We start from the raw sequence: 16,346 nt of genomic DNA on the forward strand, positions 1-16,346 counted from the left end.
CTGGTTGTTATGTTAGTGTAGTATGGAAGGAATAGAAGGACAGGGAGTTAGTAGGGGTACTGACCACGCCTCCATGAACCCTTCAGGACTGGGCTTGGTCTCCAGGGTCAGCCTCCTGTCCAGCTCAAAGCTGTGGATGTTACGGAGCTTCCTGAGGAGAGGACCACCACCATCCTGTCCTGACACCCCCACCATCTCAGAGTGTACCCGGACAGGGGAGCCCAGGCTGGGGTTGGCATACGGGCTCTGGAGACCCCCCTGGTTGTTGCTGTGCTCCTCCTCTGTTGCTGCCTAGTGGGGAGAGAAACGGGGGATAGAGTGATATATGGTTGAACTCAGTCGTCATGGTGTGTGTGTTTCAGGGTTTCCGTTAGGGAAATATGGCACCGGACATTTGACTGGCAGCATTTTAATTTACTGGACTTTTGAGAAATGTACCGGACTCATATGCATTGGATGCAACGGGATGCGTCCTTCTTACTGAATTCCGATGCGCAGTTTGGAGATGTTAGAATGACTGTCCACATGTACTTTTCCTCAGCCAACGTACAGCAAAATCCCCAGCCTATGTCAATCTACTATCTCCCATAGTAGAAAAGTTGACCTATTCTATTGGTCAGCTTGATGTTCTGTGCGAGAAAGAAATAGCCTATTCCAAACAGACTCTGGGACAGTTATGTGATGATAGATCCCACATTCATACAACCAGTAGTCCTAGGCTACATAAAAAACACGTTAGAAAAGCAACGAGGCTGATGCAACAGATCAGAACATTTAGCTTAAAATGTTGATAAACTATTATTTCTTCACATTATAAACGCAGCAATGCGCACAAGGCAGTAGGCTACACAAGGCAGTAGGCTACACAAGGCAGTAAGCTACACAAGGCAGTAAGCTACACAAGGCAGTAGGCTACCCAAGGCAGTAGGCTACACAAGGCAGTAGGCTACACAAGGCAGTAAGCTACACAAGGCAGTAAGCTACACAAGGCAGTAGGCTACACAAGGCAGTAAGCTACACAAGGCAGTAGGCTACACAAGGCAATAGGCTACACAAGGCAGTAGACTACACAAGGCAATAGGCTACACAAGGCAGTAGGCTACACAAGGCGTAGGCTACACAAGGCGTAGGCTACACAAGGCAGTAGGCTACACAAGGCAGTAGGCTACACAAGGCAGTAGGCTACACAAGGCAGTAGGCTACACAAGGCGTAGGCTACACAAGGCAATAGGCTACACAAGGCAGTAGGCTACACAAGGCAGTAGGCTACGTGCAAATGTTCGTTCCATAATGCAGTTAGCGGGAAAACACCATTGCTAAAAAGCCCACCACACATGTGACAGAGATGAAAATATCTGTTAGAAATGTAGAAAGAGGTGAGATCTAAAGATGCAACAACTATCATGGGCTGCTGATACGACTAGGATAATGCCTTTGACTACCGGACAATGAAAGAAAGGTGATTTGAAAGCCAATAGAACAGGAGAGAAATAGGCTACATGGTTTCAATGGTATATGGAAGTCTTTAGAAAAATAATTTTGGCTAAGCTACTTTGAAGCAAGTAAAACTTTAAAGTTTGTAACAATTAAGTACATGTTTTCAAAATGCATACTGCCTCCAGCTCATTGCAAAGTGGTGTGTGACACGCTGAAGCCTGCCTACCGCTGCCTATGCACATGAATGGTGAATAGGAAGCGCGTTTCAATTACCAGCTGAGAAATTAAAATATTAGCTATTTTTACTCGTGGCCATCAAAACTGTTTTTAACACGTGATTGCATTTAGATTTGTTGCGCAATGATTGGTCTTATAAAAGCACGTTTCACTCCACCTGCAATGAACAAGCTGTTTGAGAAGCTGTAGCAGCAGCTCTCGCGCTTTCTGACAGATTTTCAACTGGAACGTAGGCTCTGTATCTGTATGCTGTGCAGGTGTGATAAATAAGATAGGCTACATAGCGACAAACGGAAATACACACGTGCCAATTTAATTCCACTAAATTATGCAAATGTGCCTGTAGACTAACAAGCATGACCGGTCGAATGTATTTCCATTGACTAGTATATCCATCAATGAATAGGCTAAAAAGCATTATTTTGCAATGGGATTTTAGCCGGGGGCAATTAGCCGGCGTAAATTTTATTTATTGGCTTTTCAGGGAGGGGTGTTCCAAAGCCTATTACGGGCTAACGGAAACCCTGGTGTGTGTGTGTGTGTGTGTGTGTGTGTGTGTGTGTGTGTATTCTCCTCTCTACCTTCCACACAGCGGTCCTGATGCGGTTACGGTTACGGTCCAGCTCCTCCCAGACGTCAGCTTCCTGGTTGGCCCGGGGCATGCTGGGGGATCCGGGGCGGCGGTCTGGAAGAGGGTTGTTCTCCCCGTTGTCACTAAGCTGCTCGTCCTGCAGAACATCGTCTGTGTTCTCCCTCGCCAGGTCCCCAGGGATCAGGGATGCATTGGCCATGCTGAAATTATAGAGTGAATGTTACTCTGATGTCACGAAGTCATCCATCCATTCATCAATTCATTCATTCATTAATGCATTCATTCATTCATCAGGTGGATACATTCATTCATCATCCATTCATTCAACAGGTAGATCCATCCATCCATCCATCCATTCATTCAACAGGTATATTAATGAATGAATTAAACAGGTAGATTAATTCATTCATTCGGTAAACAAGTTAAAAGTGTGTGATAGTGAAATATACAAGAAACCCCTGAACCATCAGTGGACCTTCAAACAGTTCATCCAAGATTCCCAGTCTCTCTGTGTGTGTGTGTTCCCAGTCTCTTACCCCATGTGTGCTGGGGTGAGGCGTGTGTGGTGCTGTGGTGTGGTGGCTGTAGCGTTGATGCTCAGAGAACCATCAGACCCAGTCCTCTCCCAGTCATACGGGTCATTCTCCACCACGTTGTACGTCTTCATACTGTTGTCAAACACTGACAACAGCAGCTACAACACAACAGAAAGTCACATGATGTCATATCCTGAGATACCTAACAGCTTGTACAACATCCGACTGACTGACTGACTGACTGACTGACTGACTGACTGACTGACTGACTGACTGACTGATGGATACTTAGTACTCCAGAAAGAGGGCTCAGACATTCACACAATCATTCAGACAATCCCAAGATAATGCAGACAATCAGTCATTCTGAAAACATACACTACATACACACATACAGAGATCTGCCATGCTACCTGATAGTCTGGTTTGGTGAAGTAGTCCAGGTTAGAGATGTGATCCAGGAAGACAGTGAACTCAGCAGGCAAGTGTTTCAGCATGAGCCTGTGGTCATAGGTGTCCTTCAGCTTCCCTACATGCTCCTGGGGAGGGAGGGAGAAATAGAGAGAGAGAGAGAGAGAGAGAGAGAGAGAGAGAAATAGAGAGAGAGAGAGAGAGAGAGAGAGAGAGAGAGAGAGAGAGAGAGAGAGAGAGAGAGAGAGAGAGAGAGAGAGAGAGAGGTGTTTCATCATGAGCCTGTGGTCATAGGTGTCCTTCAGCTTCCCTAGATGCTCCTGGGGAGGGTTCAGACATGTTGTTATGGAACTATGGCTCAGTTGGTAGAGCATGGCGCTTGTAACGGCAGGATTGTGGGTTTGAGTCCCATGGACTCCTTTACATAAAATGTATGCACGCGTGACTGTAAGTCGCTTTGGATAAAAGCATCTGCTAAAAGGCATATCCACTGAGTGTACAAAACATTGTGAAGTTTACTTGCTCTTTCCATGACGTCTCCATGAAAGTCCCCCCTTATCTCCGCTCACTGGTCACCATAGCAGCACCCACCTGTAGCACGCGCTCCAGCAGGTATATCTCTCTGGTCACCCCCAAAGCCAATTCCTCCTTTGGCCGTCTCTCCTTCCAGTTCTCTGCTGCCAATGACTGGAACGAACTACAAAAATCTCTGAAACTGGAAACACTTATCTCCCTCACTAGCTTTAAGCACCAGCTGTCAGAGCAGTTCACAGATCACTGCACCTGTACATAGCCCATCTATAATTTAGCCAAAACAACTACCTCTTCCCCTACTAGATTTATTTATTTGATTTATTTTGCTCCTTTGCACCCCATTATTTCTATTTCTACTTTGCACTTTCTTCTACTACAAATCTACCATTCCAGTGTTTTACTTGCTATGTGGTATTTACTTTGCCACCATGGCCTTTTTTTTGCCTTTACCGCCCTTATCTCACCTCATTTGCTCACATTGTATATAGACATATTTTCCTACTGTATTATTGACTGTATGTTTGTTTTACTCCATGTGTAACTCTGTGTTGTATGTTGTCGAACTGCTTTGCTTTATCTTGGCCAGGTCGCAATTGTAAATGAGAACTTGTTCTAAACTTGCCTACCTGGTTAAATAAAGGTGAAATAAAAAAATAAAAAATAAAAATGACATGGACTGACCAGGTAAATCCAGGTGAAATCTATGATCCCTTATTAATGTAACTTATTAAATCCACTTCAATCAGTGTAGATGAAGGGGAGGAGACAGGTTAAAGAATGATTTTTAAGCCTTGAGACAATTGAGATTTAAGTAACAAAAGATTTAAGTGCCTTTGAACAAGGTATGGTAGTAGGTGCCAGGCGCAACGGTTTGTTTGAAGAACTGCAACGTTGCTGGGTTTTTCCATGTGTGTATCAAAAATGGTCCAGCACCCAAAAGACATCCAGCCAACTTGACACAACTGTGGAAAGCATTGGAGTCAACATGGGCCAGCATCCTTGTGGAATGCTTTCAACACATTGTAGAGTTCATGCCCCGACAAATTGAGGCTATTCTGAGGGCATCTCAATATTAGGAAGGCGTTCCTAATGTCTGGTATACTCAGTGTATATTAGAAGAAAAAAAATTATGTACTCTCGTGCATGAGTACATTCATATGCAGCGACGTCAGAGCTGTGACATGTTATTGAGTTAGTCTGTCAGTCTCCAGTCAAGTCAAGTTAGCCAAAGATAATGTTACCATTACGAGTCATGTACCTAGCTAACGTTACTATTACGAGTCATGTACCTAACTAAAGTTACCATTACGAGTCATGTACCTAGCTAACGTTACCATTATGAGTCATGTACCTAACTAAAGTTACCATTAAGAGTCATGTACCTAGCTAAAGTTACCATTAAGAGTCATGTACCTAGCTAACGTTACCATTATGAGTCATGTACCTAACTAAAGTTACCATTAAGAGTCATGTACCTAGCTAACGTTACCATTACGAGTCATGTACCTAGCTAACGTTACCATTATGAGTCATGTACCTAACTAAAGTTACCATTAAGAGTCATGTACCTAGCTAACGTTACCATTACGAGTCATGTACCTAACTAAAGTTACCATTACGAGTCATGTACCTAGCTAACGTTACCATTATGAGTCATGTACCTAACTAAAGTTACCATTAAGAGTCATGTACCTAGCTAAAGTTACCATTAAGAGTCATGTACCTAGCTAACGTTACCATTATGAGTCATGTACCTAACTAAAGTTACCATTAAGAGTCATGTACCTAACTAAAGTTACCATTAAGAGTCATGTACTTAGCTAACGTTACCATTATGAGTCATGTACCTAACTAAAGTTACCATTACGAGTCATGTACCTAGCTAAAGTTACCATTACGAGTCATGTACCTAGCTAACGTTACCATTATGAGTCATGTACCTAACTAAAGTTACCATTAAGAGTCATGTACCTAGCTAACGTTACCATTAAGAGTCATGTACCTAGCTAACGTTACCATTATGAGTCATGTACCTAGCTAACGTTACCATTAAGAGTCATGTACCTAACTAAAGTTACCATTAAGAGTCATGTACCTAGCTAACGTTACCATTATGAGTCATGTACCTAATTAAAGTTACCATTACGAGTCATGTACCTAACTAAAGTTACCATTACGAGTCATGTACCTATGTATCCTGAATAGTTTGGCTGAGACTGCTGAGTGGTTGGTGTACAGGAAGGAATATTCAGACTAGATTCTTACCTTGTCTTTGATCTTTCTCCATGGCAACTGTCCAACCATGAACTCCACCAGCATGTAGAAGAGGGACCACAGGTCGTCATGCCGACCCATCTCCTTGTTCTTGTGTGCGTTGACGGACGCATAGCGGACTGTGCCTCTGAACCCTGCTACTGGCCGAGGCTGGGGGAGAGAGAGAGACTTCACATCATGCTGCTGTACGACTAACATGGTAGAACCTTACATGACAATAGCACACAAACAGACATGAACAGTTTCCAGGACATAGATCGAAGCCTAGTCCCAGACTAAAAAAGCTATTTCAATTTAGATTCACCATTAAGCAAGCTTTTTAGTCTCAGACTAAGCTAAATATGTGTCCAGGAAACCGGAACACAGTGTCTGACCACACATGTGGACAGACACTTACCGGTCGGACCTCTTGGCAGGAGTTAGTGAACTGGCGTGCCAGACCAAAGTCCAGCATGTAGCAGGTCCTACAGGTACTGGGGAACCGGCCCATGGCAAAGTTGGACTAGGAGAGAGAGATGGTGAAGAAGAAGAAGAGAGATAGAGAGGAAGGATTTTAATAGCAACTATCATAGTCTGATTCGTGTCAGTTTCACAGAAAGAAAATGTCAAATTACTGATGTTGATCTCTTCATTCCAAAAATATATAGTCCCTAAGCATACACACACACACTCCACCCTCACACACACACACACACACACACACACACACACACACTCCACCCTCACACACACACACACACACACACACACACACACACACCCTCACACACACACACACACACACACACACACACACACACACTCCACCCACCCTCACCCTCACACACTCCACCCTCACACAGACACACACACACACACACACACACACACACACACACACACACACACACACACACACACACACACACACTCCACCCTCACACACACACACACACACACACACACACACACACACACACACACACACACACACACACACACACACACACACTCCACCCACCCTCACCCTCACACACTCCACCCTCACACACACACACACACACACACACACACACACACACACACACACACACACACACACACACACACACACACACACTCCACCCACCCTCACCCTCACACACTCCACCCTCACTCCACCCTCACACAGACACACTCCACCCTCACACACACACACACTCCACCCACCCTCACCCTCACACACTCCACCCTCACTCCACCCTCACACAGACACACTCCACCCTCACACACACACACACACTCCATCCTCACACACACACTCCATCCTCACACACACACACACACTCCACCCTCACATACACACTCCACCCTCACACACCCTCACACACACACACACACACACACACACACACCCTCACACACACACACACACACACCCTCACACACACACACACACACACACACACACACACACACACACACACACACACTCCACCCACCCTCACCCTCACACACTCCACCCTCACTCCACCCTCACACAGACACACTCCACCCTCACACACACACACTCCATCCTCACACACACACACTCCATCCTCACACACACACACTCCACCCTCACATACACACTCCACCCTCACACACACACACACACACACACACACACACACACACACACACACACACACACACACACACACACAATCCACCCTCACACACACACACTCCCTGCCTGTCTCACCGGTTTGATGTCTCTGTGCAGGAAGCCAACAGAGTGGATGCTCTCTATAGCTTCTAGTGTCTGTCGTCCCAGTCTCAGGGTGGTGCTGACTGTAAACGTGCCCCGCGTCATACTGCGCCTCAGCTCTGCCAGGTTACGCCCCTGAAAAACACACCACCCACGTAGCCTACAGAATCACTCCAAACACTTCACACTTAGTCACATCAGCTCACTGACATCACTATAGAGAATTAGAGACGTTTAAACACACAAGGTGATGAAGAGGCTCATCCTTACCTGAAGCTCCATCACCACATAGTTGAAGCGGTCATTGCGGCCGCATCCAACAAAGCGACACACGTGGTCTTTACCTGGACGATACAATAGAATATAGCATCCTTTATGACATAGTACAATCACATTCCACTGTGCTCCAGTGTCCTCCCCCATCCAGGCCAGCCAAGCCAGCCTCCCCTCCTACTGCTTTATGGTCTGTGAGTGTGTCCGTGTGTGAGACTGTGTGTGCATGTCTCAGTGGACCCTGCTTCAGAGCCAGACTCCGGCCAGCAGCCACACCACCGAGCCCTTCTACACACACAGCAGCACAGATCAGGGAGCTACCCCTCTTTACTCTACTCTACCATACACTCATTCTCTCACTCCATTTTCAACCTCATCTTCACTCTTTCTCGTCCCCTTCCTCCTCCCCTTCCCAGCATCATCATAATTGACGGCATGCAAATGCTTGAAAAGCGTTAGTGGGGCTAGGCCTACCATACATGTTTTTTCACCCCTAAGAAAAGCTTATTTTAAAAGGTCCAATGCAGCTGTTTTTATCTCAAAATCAAATAATTTCTGGGTAACAATTAATTACTTTACTGTGAACGTTTTCAATTAAAATTGCCAAAAATAAACAAAAATAGTTTCTTAGTAAAGAGAAATTTCACAAGAAAGAATTTTGCAAGGACTGTTTAGAAGTGGTCTCAGTGGAAGTGAAAAACTGAAAACTATCTGTTATTGGCAGAGGAATTCTCTTGGAACTCTCTTTCATATTGGTCTATTAATTAACTGATGTCACCAGTCAGACCAAAACTCCATCCCACCAAAAAAGGCTGAAATTTCAGGTGGTCTTTTCAAACAGCTCTTATACCAAAATAGCATTATCATCATTTTCACAATTTCACAGTATTATTCCAACCTCATCGTGTGGAAATATATATAAAACACAGGGAATTGTGTTTTTGACTGCACTGGGCCTTTAAGCCTTTCAGTCAATGTTTGATGAGAAAAAGAGAGTAGAGGAGACATGTTGGGGGATGGGAGGAGACATGTTGGGGGATGGGAGGATGGGAGGAGACATGTTGGGGGATGGGAGGAGACAAGCCGGTTTCAAGTTACATCCTTCTTCCCTTGAAATATTACACCACACACACACACACACCACTTTTCCTCTAATAATCCCTTTCTTACTAAGACCTTTTTCCGCCAACTTTACCATACCACCAACTTTACGAAACCTCCACCTTTACCAAACTGACACCTTATTTTGTCTTTTCCTTATATCTGAAAGATGTTTGTTTAAACGTATTTTTTCAAATTTAACCTTTATTTAACTTGGCAAGTCAGTTAAGAACAAATTCTAATTTACAATGACAGCCTACCGGGGAACAGTGGGTTCAGGGGGAGAACAACAGGGGCAGAACAACAGATTTGCCCCTTGTTCAGGGGCAGAAGAACAGATTTTTACCTTGTCAGGTCAGGGATTCGATCCAGCAACCTTTCGATTACAGGCCCAACGCTCTAACCACTAGGCTACCTGCCGCCCCAGGTATCAGGTTTTGCAGGTACCAAAGTAAAAACTTTTATTTCCGCCTAACAACCTAGTAATCACGCCTCTGCCCTCTATCCAGACATAGCCCCACTCTGCCCTCTATCCCGACATAGCACCCACCCTGCCCTCTATCCCGACATAGCCCCACCCTGCCCTCTATCCCGACATAGCCCCACCCTGCCCTCCATAGCCCCACCGTGCCCTCTACCCCGACATAGCCCTACTCTGCCCTCTACCCCGACATAGTCCCACTCTGCCCTCTATCCCGACTAGAGGTCGACCGATTAATCGGAATGGCCGATTAATTAGGGCCGATTTCAAGTTTTCGTAACAATCGGTAATCGGTATTTTTTGCCACCGATTTGCTGATTTTGGTAAAAAAAAAAATCACCTTTATTTAAAACCTGTTGGGGCTCGGGGGCAGTATTGAGACATTTTGAAAAAAATATGTGCCCATTTTTAACTGCCTCCTACACCAACTCAGAAGCTAGGATATGCATATTATTAACACATTCGGATAGAAAACACTCTGAATTTTCTAAAACAGTTTGAATGGTGTCTGTAAGTATAACAAAACTCATATTGCAGGCAAAAACCTGTGAAAAATAGATTTAAAAAAATTTGAATTTTGTGACTGTACTATTTAGTGTCATTGTTTTATAGATACCATAGTGAGAAAGGATTCATTTCGCAACACCTACGGCTTCCACTAGATGTCAACGATCTTTATAAAGTTGTTTGAAGCGTCTATGATAAACAGAGAGCAAATTAGAATCCAAGGAAGTTGACATGTCATCACTTCATTTTTTTGCGCCTGCGCATAAATCTGAGAAACGTGAGTTTTGTCTTCATTGTTTATCTCGACATAGGATAGGTTGTGTGAAAATATTACTGATGTTTAACGTTAAAAATGGACCAAAAGATTAATGCTAAACAACATTTGACATGTTTGAACGAACATAAATAGATTATTTACTAGGTTTTTTTAGCTTTTCGGCGTGATTTTACAGTCCCCCACCACGTTTTGTGGGAGCATAATGAACGCTAAGTACTTGGTGTTATTTGGACATAAATTATGAACTTTGTCAAAAGAAACCACATTTGTTCCGGACCTGGGATGCCTTCCGGACCTGGGATGCCTGTCTTCTGATGGAGATAATCAAAGGTAAGGGGATATTTACAATGTTATTATCGATTTTAGATGATGCTAACTGTATAGCATAGCCTGTTGTTCTTAGCATAGCACCCCGTTTATTGCAAAATGTGATTTCCCAGTAAAGTTATTTTGAGATCTGGCCATTCGGTAGCAATTACGAGATGATAATATATTATTCTTTGAATGACAATATTATAATTTACCAATGTTTTCGAATAGTAATTTTGTTATGTTCACCGGAAGCATTTCAGAGAAGAAAAAAATCTGAATTTCACGCTACTGTAAAATGCTGTTTTTGGATATAAATATGAACTTGATGGAACAAAAAATGCATGTATTGTATAACATAATGTCCTAGGAGTGTCATCTGATGGAGATTGACAAAAGTTAGTGCATAATTCAAGCTGGTTTCTGCTTTTGGTGACGCCTGACCTTGAATTGAAAATGGATGTTTGTACTTTTGTGGCTATGTACTGTCCTAACATAATCTAACTTTATGCTTTTGCCGTAAAGCCTCTTTGAAAATCGAACAATGTGGTTAGATTAAGGAGATGTTTATCATTTAAATTGTGTAAAATAGTTGATTGTTTGAGAAATTGAAATTATTAGATTTTTGATGTTTTGAATTTCCAGCCTTGTTAGCAATCCCGGCTCGGGGTTCATTGCTAACCTGTAGCCCCAACAGGTTTTAACTAGGCAAGTCAGATTAAGAACACATTCTTATTTTCAATGACGGCCTAGGAACGAACGGGGGTTAACTGCTTTGTTCAGGAGTGATTCGAGGATTCGTTTTTGCAACCTTCAGGTTACTAGTCCAACGCTCTAACCACCTGCCTTACATTGCACTCCACGAGGAGCCTGCATGGCAGGCTGACTACCTGTTACGCAAGGGCAGCAAGAAGCCAAGGTAAGTTGCTAGCTAGCATTAAACTTATAAAAAACTATCAATCTTAACATAATCACTAGTTAACTACACATGGTTGATGATGTTACTAGTTTATCTAACGTGTCCTGCGTTGCCTGTTAATTTCTCATTGAATCACAGCCTACTTCGACAAACGGGTGTTGATTTAACAAGCGCATTTGCGAAAAAAGCACTGTCGTTGCACCAATGTACCTAACCATAAACATCAATGCCTTTCTTTAAAACCAATACACAAGTATATATTTTTAAAGCTGCATATTTAGTTAATATTGCCTAACATGAAACTGTGTCACTTATCTTGCGTTCATTGCACGCAGTCAGGATATATGCAACAGTTTGGGCTGCCTGGCTCGTTGCAAACTAATTTGCCAGAATTTTACGTAATTATGACATAACATTGAAGGTTGTGCAATGTAACAGGAATATTTAGACTTAGGGATGCCACCCGTTAGATAAAATACGGAACGGTTCCGTATTTCACTGAAAGAAAAAACGTTTGTTTTCGAGATGATAGTTTCCGGATTCGACCATATTAATGACCTAAGGCTCGTATTTCTGTGTGTTATTATGTTATAATTAAGTCTATGATTTGATATTTGATAGACCAGTCTGACTGAGCGGTGGTAGGCACCAGCAGGCTCATAAGCATTCATTCAAACAGCACTTTCGTGCGTTTTGCCAGCAGCTCTTCGCTGTGCTTCAAGCTGTTTATTACTTCAAGCTGGGTGGGTATAATTTGTGGAACGTTCCAACAGGAATCTATTCCAAAAACTTCGTAAATAACAAGGTTGCCAAAAAACAACGCATACAAAGTTGTATAGCGGCAGAATAAGATACCGGGTAGGGAGTGGTCTATTTCATTGCGTTTTTCACTCATCACGTTTATTCCGAAAAATGTCTGTCCTCACTCTGGTTGCCTATGGACAAACATTAAGAATAAGCTACGTGGTGAGTTGATGCCTATTCTGCAGCTAGTTAGCTAGGTTTGTATGCGTTGCTACTTTGTATGCGTTGTTGGTTGGCAACCTTTTACTTTACGTTTTTTGGAACAGATTCCTGTTGGAACGTTCCACAAATTATACCCACCCCTTCAAGCCTATCAACTCCCAAGATTAAGCTGGTGTAACCGATGTGAAATGGCTAGCTAGTTAGCCGGGTGCGCGCTAATAGCGTTTCAAACGTCACTCGCTCTGAGACTTGGAGTAGTTTTTCCACTTGCTCTGCATGGGTAACGCTGCTTCGAGGGTGGCTGTTGTTGATGTGTTCCTGGTTCGAGCCCAGGTAGGAGCGAGGAGAGGGACGGAAGCTATACTGTTACACTGGCAATACTAAAGTGCCTATAAGAACATCCAATAGTCAAAGGTATATGAAATACAAATCGTATAGAGAGAAATAGTCCTATAATTCCTATAATAACTACAACCTAAAACTTCTTACCTGGGAACATTGAAGACTCATGTTAAAAGGAACCACCAGCTTTCATATGTTCTCATGTTCTGAGCAAGGCACTTAAACATTAGCTTTCGTACATGGCACATATTGCACTTTTACTTTCTTCTCCAAAACTTTATTTTTGCATTATTTAAACCAAATTGAACATGTTTCATTATTTATTTGAGGCTATATTGATTTTATTGATGTATCATATTAAGTTAAAATAAGTGTTCATTCAGTATTGTCGTAATAGTCATTATTACAAATAAATACATGTTTTTTTTTGTTTTTTGTTTTTAAATCGGCCGATTAATCGGTATCAGCTTTTTCTCTCTCCCGGTCCTCCAATAATCGGCATTGGCGTTGAAAAACCATAATCGGTCGACCTCTAATCCCGATATAGCGCCACTCTGCCCTCTACCCCGACATAGCCCCACTCTGCCCTCTACCCCGACATAGCCACACTCTGCCCTCTATCCCAAAATAGCCCCACTCTGCCCTCTATCCCGACATAGCCCCACTCTGCCCTCTATCCAGACATAGCCACACTCTGCCCTCTACCCCGACATAGCCCCACTCTGCCCTCTATCCCGACATAGCCCCACTCTGCCCTCTACCCAGACATAGCCCCACTCTGCCCTCTACCCCAACATAGTCCCACTCTGCCCTCTACCCCAACATAGCCCCACTCTGCCCTCTACCCCAACATAGCCCCACTCTGCCCTCTACCCCAGCATAGTCCCACTCTGCCCTCTACCCCAGCATAGTCCCACTCTGCCCTCTACCCCAGCATAGTCCCACTCTGCCCTCTACCCCAGCATAGCTCCACTCTGCCCTCTACCCCAGCATAGTCCCACTCTGCCCTCTACCCCAGCATAGTCCCACTCTGCCCTCTACCCCAACATAGTCCCACTCTGCCCTCTACCCCAACATAGCCCCACCCAACACGTCCTTGATTTCTTTCTCTACATTACCCTTCAGAGTCAGTGTATCTCTTTGCCTTATCGAGTAGTAGACCGTCAACCTTTAAGAAAATATACAACAATATAAATTCCGTTTCTTGAGATTAAATTAGGTTGAATGTGTACTTTGAAATGACTACTGGTCAGTTTAGGGCAGGGGGTTGGTTGAGTTTAGGGCAGGGGGTTGTGGTTTAGTTTAGGGTAGGAGGGTTGTGGTTTAGTTTAGGGCAGGGCAGGGGGGGTTGTGGTTTAGTTTAGGGCAAGGGGTTGGTTGAGTTTAGGGCAGGGGGATGTGGTTGAGTTTAGAGGAGGCTTGTGGTAGAGTTTAGGGTAGGAGGCTTGTGGTTGAGTTTAGGGTAGGAGGCTTGTGGTTGAGTTTAGGGTAGGAGGGTTGTGGTTGAGTTTAGGGTAGCTGGGTTGTGGTTGAGTTTAGGGTAGGAGGTTTGTGGTTGAGTTTAGGGTAGGAGGCTTGTGGTTGAGTTTAGGGTAGGAGGGTTGTGGTTGAGTTTAGGGTAGGAGGGTTGTGGTTGAGTTTAGGGTAGGAGGGTTGTGGTTGAGTTTAAGGTAGATGGGTTGTGGTTGAGTTTAGAGGAGACTTGTGGATGAGTTTAGGGTAGGAGGGTTGTGGTTGAGTTTTGGGTAGGAGGGTTGTGGTTGAGTTTAGGGTAGGAGGGTTGTGGTTGAGTTTAGGGTAGGAGGGTTGTGGTTGAGTTTAGGGTAGGAGGGTTGTGGTTGAGTTTAAGGTAGATGGGATGTGGTTGAGTTTAGGGTAGATGGGTTGTGGTTGAGTTTAGTGTAGATGGGTTGTGGTTGAGTTTAGTGTAGATGGGTTGTGGTTGAGTTTAGAGGAGACTTGTGGATGAGTTTAGGGCAGGTGGTTGATAGTTTAGTTTAGGGCAGGTGGTTGATAGTTTAGTTTAGGGAAGGTGGTTGATAGTTTAGTTTAGGGCAGGTGGTTGATGGTTGAGTTTAGGACAGGTTATTGATGGTTGAGTTTAGGGAAGGTGGTTGATAGTTTAGTTTAGGGCAGGTGGTTGATGGTTGAGTTTAGGACAGGTTATTGATGGTTGAGTTTAGGGCAGGTGATTGATGGTTGAGTTTAGGGCAGGTGGTTGATGGTTGAGTTTAGGGCAGGTGGTTGATGGTTGAGTTTAGGGCAGGTGGTTGATGGTTACAATTAGGGCAGGTGGGTGATGGTTGCGATTAGGGCAGGAGGCTATGGTTGAGTTTAGGGCAGGTGGTTGATGGTTGCAATTAGGGCAGGTGGTTGATGGTTGAGTTTAGGGCAGGTGCTTGATGGTTGAGTTTAGGGCAGGTGGTTGATGGTTACTATTAGGGCAGGTGGTTGATGGTTGCGATTAGGGCAGGTGGTTGATAGTTGAGTTCAGGGCAGGTGGTTGATGGTTGAGTTTAGGGAAGGTGGTTGATGGTTGCGATTAGGGCAGGTGATTGATGGTTGAGTTTAGGGCAGGTGGTGGATGGTTGAGTTTAGGGCAGGGGCCAGAAGTCAGAGGGAAGGTTAAGTACATGTAATTGGGGTTTACCCTGGAGTTTCTTGAGGACAGCCACCTCCATCTTGAGGACCTGTTTAGGCTGCTGTGCTGACTCCACCTTCAGAGCAACACTGACCCTGGTCAGCAGGTCCAACGCCTCGTAGATCTCCCCAAAGCCACCGCCGCCAATTTTCTTTGTCTATACACAAATCCCAAGGCCAAACATAATGTCATAATATGGAAAACATAGGTTAGTAGATTCTTTTATTTTTCAATCTTCCCACCATCCAATCTTCCTCCCCCATTCCTAGACACATTTACATGTTTCTTCCTCTCTAATCAGTATCCACACAAACACAAAAAAAACACACACACACACACACACACACACACACACACACACACACACACACACACACACACACACACACACACACACACACACACACACACACACACACACACACACAATCTTGTGTGACATAAGCAGCTCAACTCAAAGGGATTAGCAGTGGCAGATTTACATAACATCAGCTCCTTTGTCAGTGCTAGGGTTTAATCATTTCCCGGTATCACTTTTCTCCTGGGTAACCCAGTATTTCCCGCCAAAACTGGGAGTGTCATTCAAAAGCATTATAAAGCATATAAATGTGTCTGGATTTGATTGGAGCTTTGATCAGCATGAACATTTAAACCTGATGCTACCTGAGGCTGATGAGACATATATTAAATACATTTTATGAGCCCTACATTAACCACATTTATTGAGCCCAAGCCCCAAAAAGCCCAAATGATTGTGATGTTATCCAATACATACATTATATATAGGCAGTGGTGGAAAAA

General features: G+C 44.0%; 1 protein-coding gene across 2 annotated transcripts in view; it reads right to left on the reverse strand.

Moving 5' to 3' along the window:
* LOC106611279 (uncharacterized) overlaps positions 1 to 16,346 on the reverse strand; it is a 59,075-nt gene that overhangs the window by 14,727 nt on the left and 28,002 nt on the right. For both annotated transcript variants that reach the window (XM_082955763.1, XM_014211317.3), the window contains exons 3-11: positions 15,555 to 15,702; positions 8,000 to 8,073; positions 7,724 to 7,864; positions 6,419 to 6,523; positions 6,013 to 6,171; positions 3,216 to 3,341; positions 2,803 to 2,960; positions 2,256 to 2,466; positions 65 to 291 (exon numbers count right to left, since the gene is read on the reverse strand). In XM_082955763.1, coding sequence (XP_082811889.1) covers positions 65 to 291; positions 2,256 to 2,466; positions 2,803 to 2,960; positions 3,216 to 3,341; positions 6,013 to 6,171; positions 6,419 to 6,523; positions 7,724 to 7,864; positions 8,000 to 8,073; positions 15,555 to 15,702 — 1,349 coding nt within the window. The remainder of the gene's footprint in view (positions 1 to 64; positions 292 to 2,255; positions 2,467 to 2,802; positions 2,961 to 3,215; positions 3,342 to 6,012; positions 6,172 to 6,418; positions 6,524 to 7,723; positions 7,865 to 7,999; positions 8,074 to 15,554; positions 15,703 to 16,346) is intronic.

This window comes from Salmo salar, chromosome 09, assembly GCF_965601325.2.
Source record: "Salmo salar chromosome 09, fSalSal1, whole genome shotgun sequence".
NCBI lineage: Eukaryota > Metazoa > Chordata > Actinopteri > Salmoniformes > Salmonidae > Salmo > Salmo salar.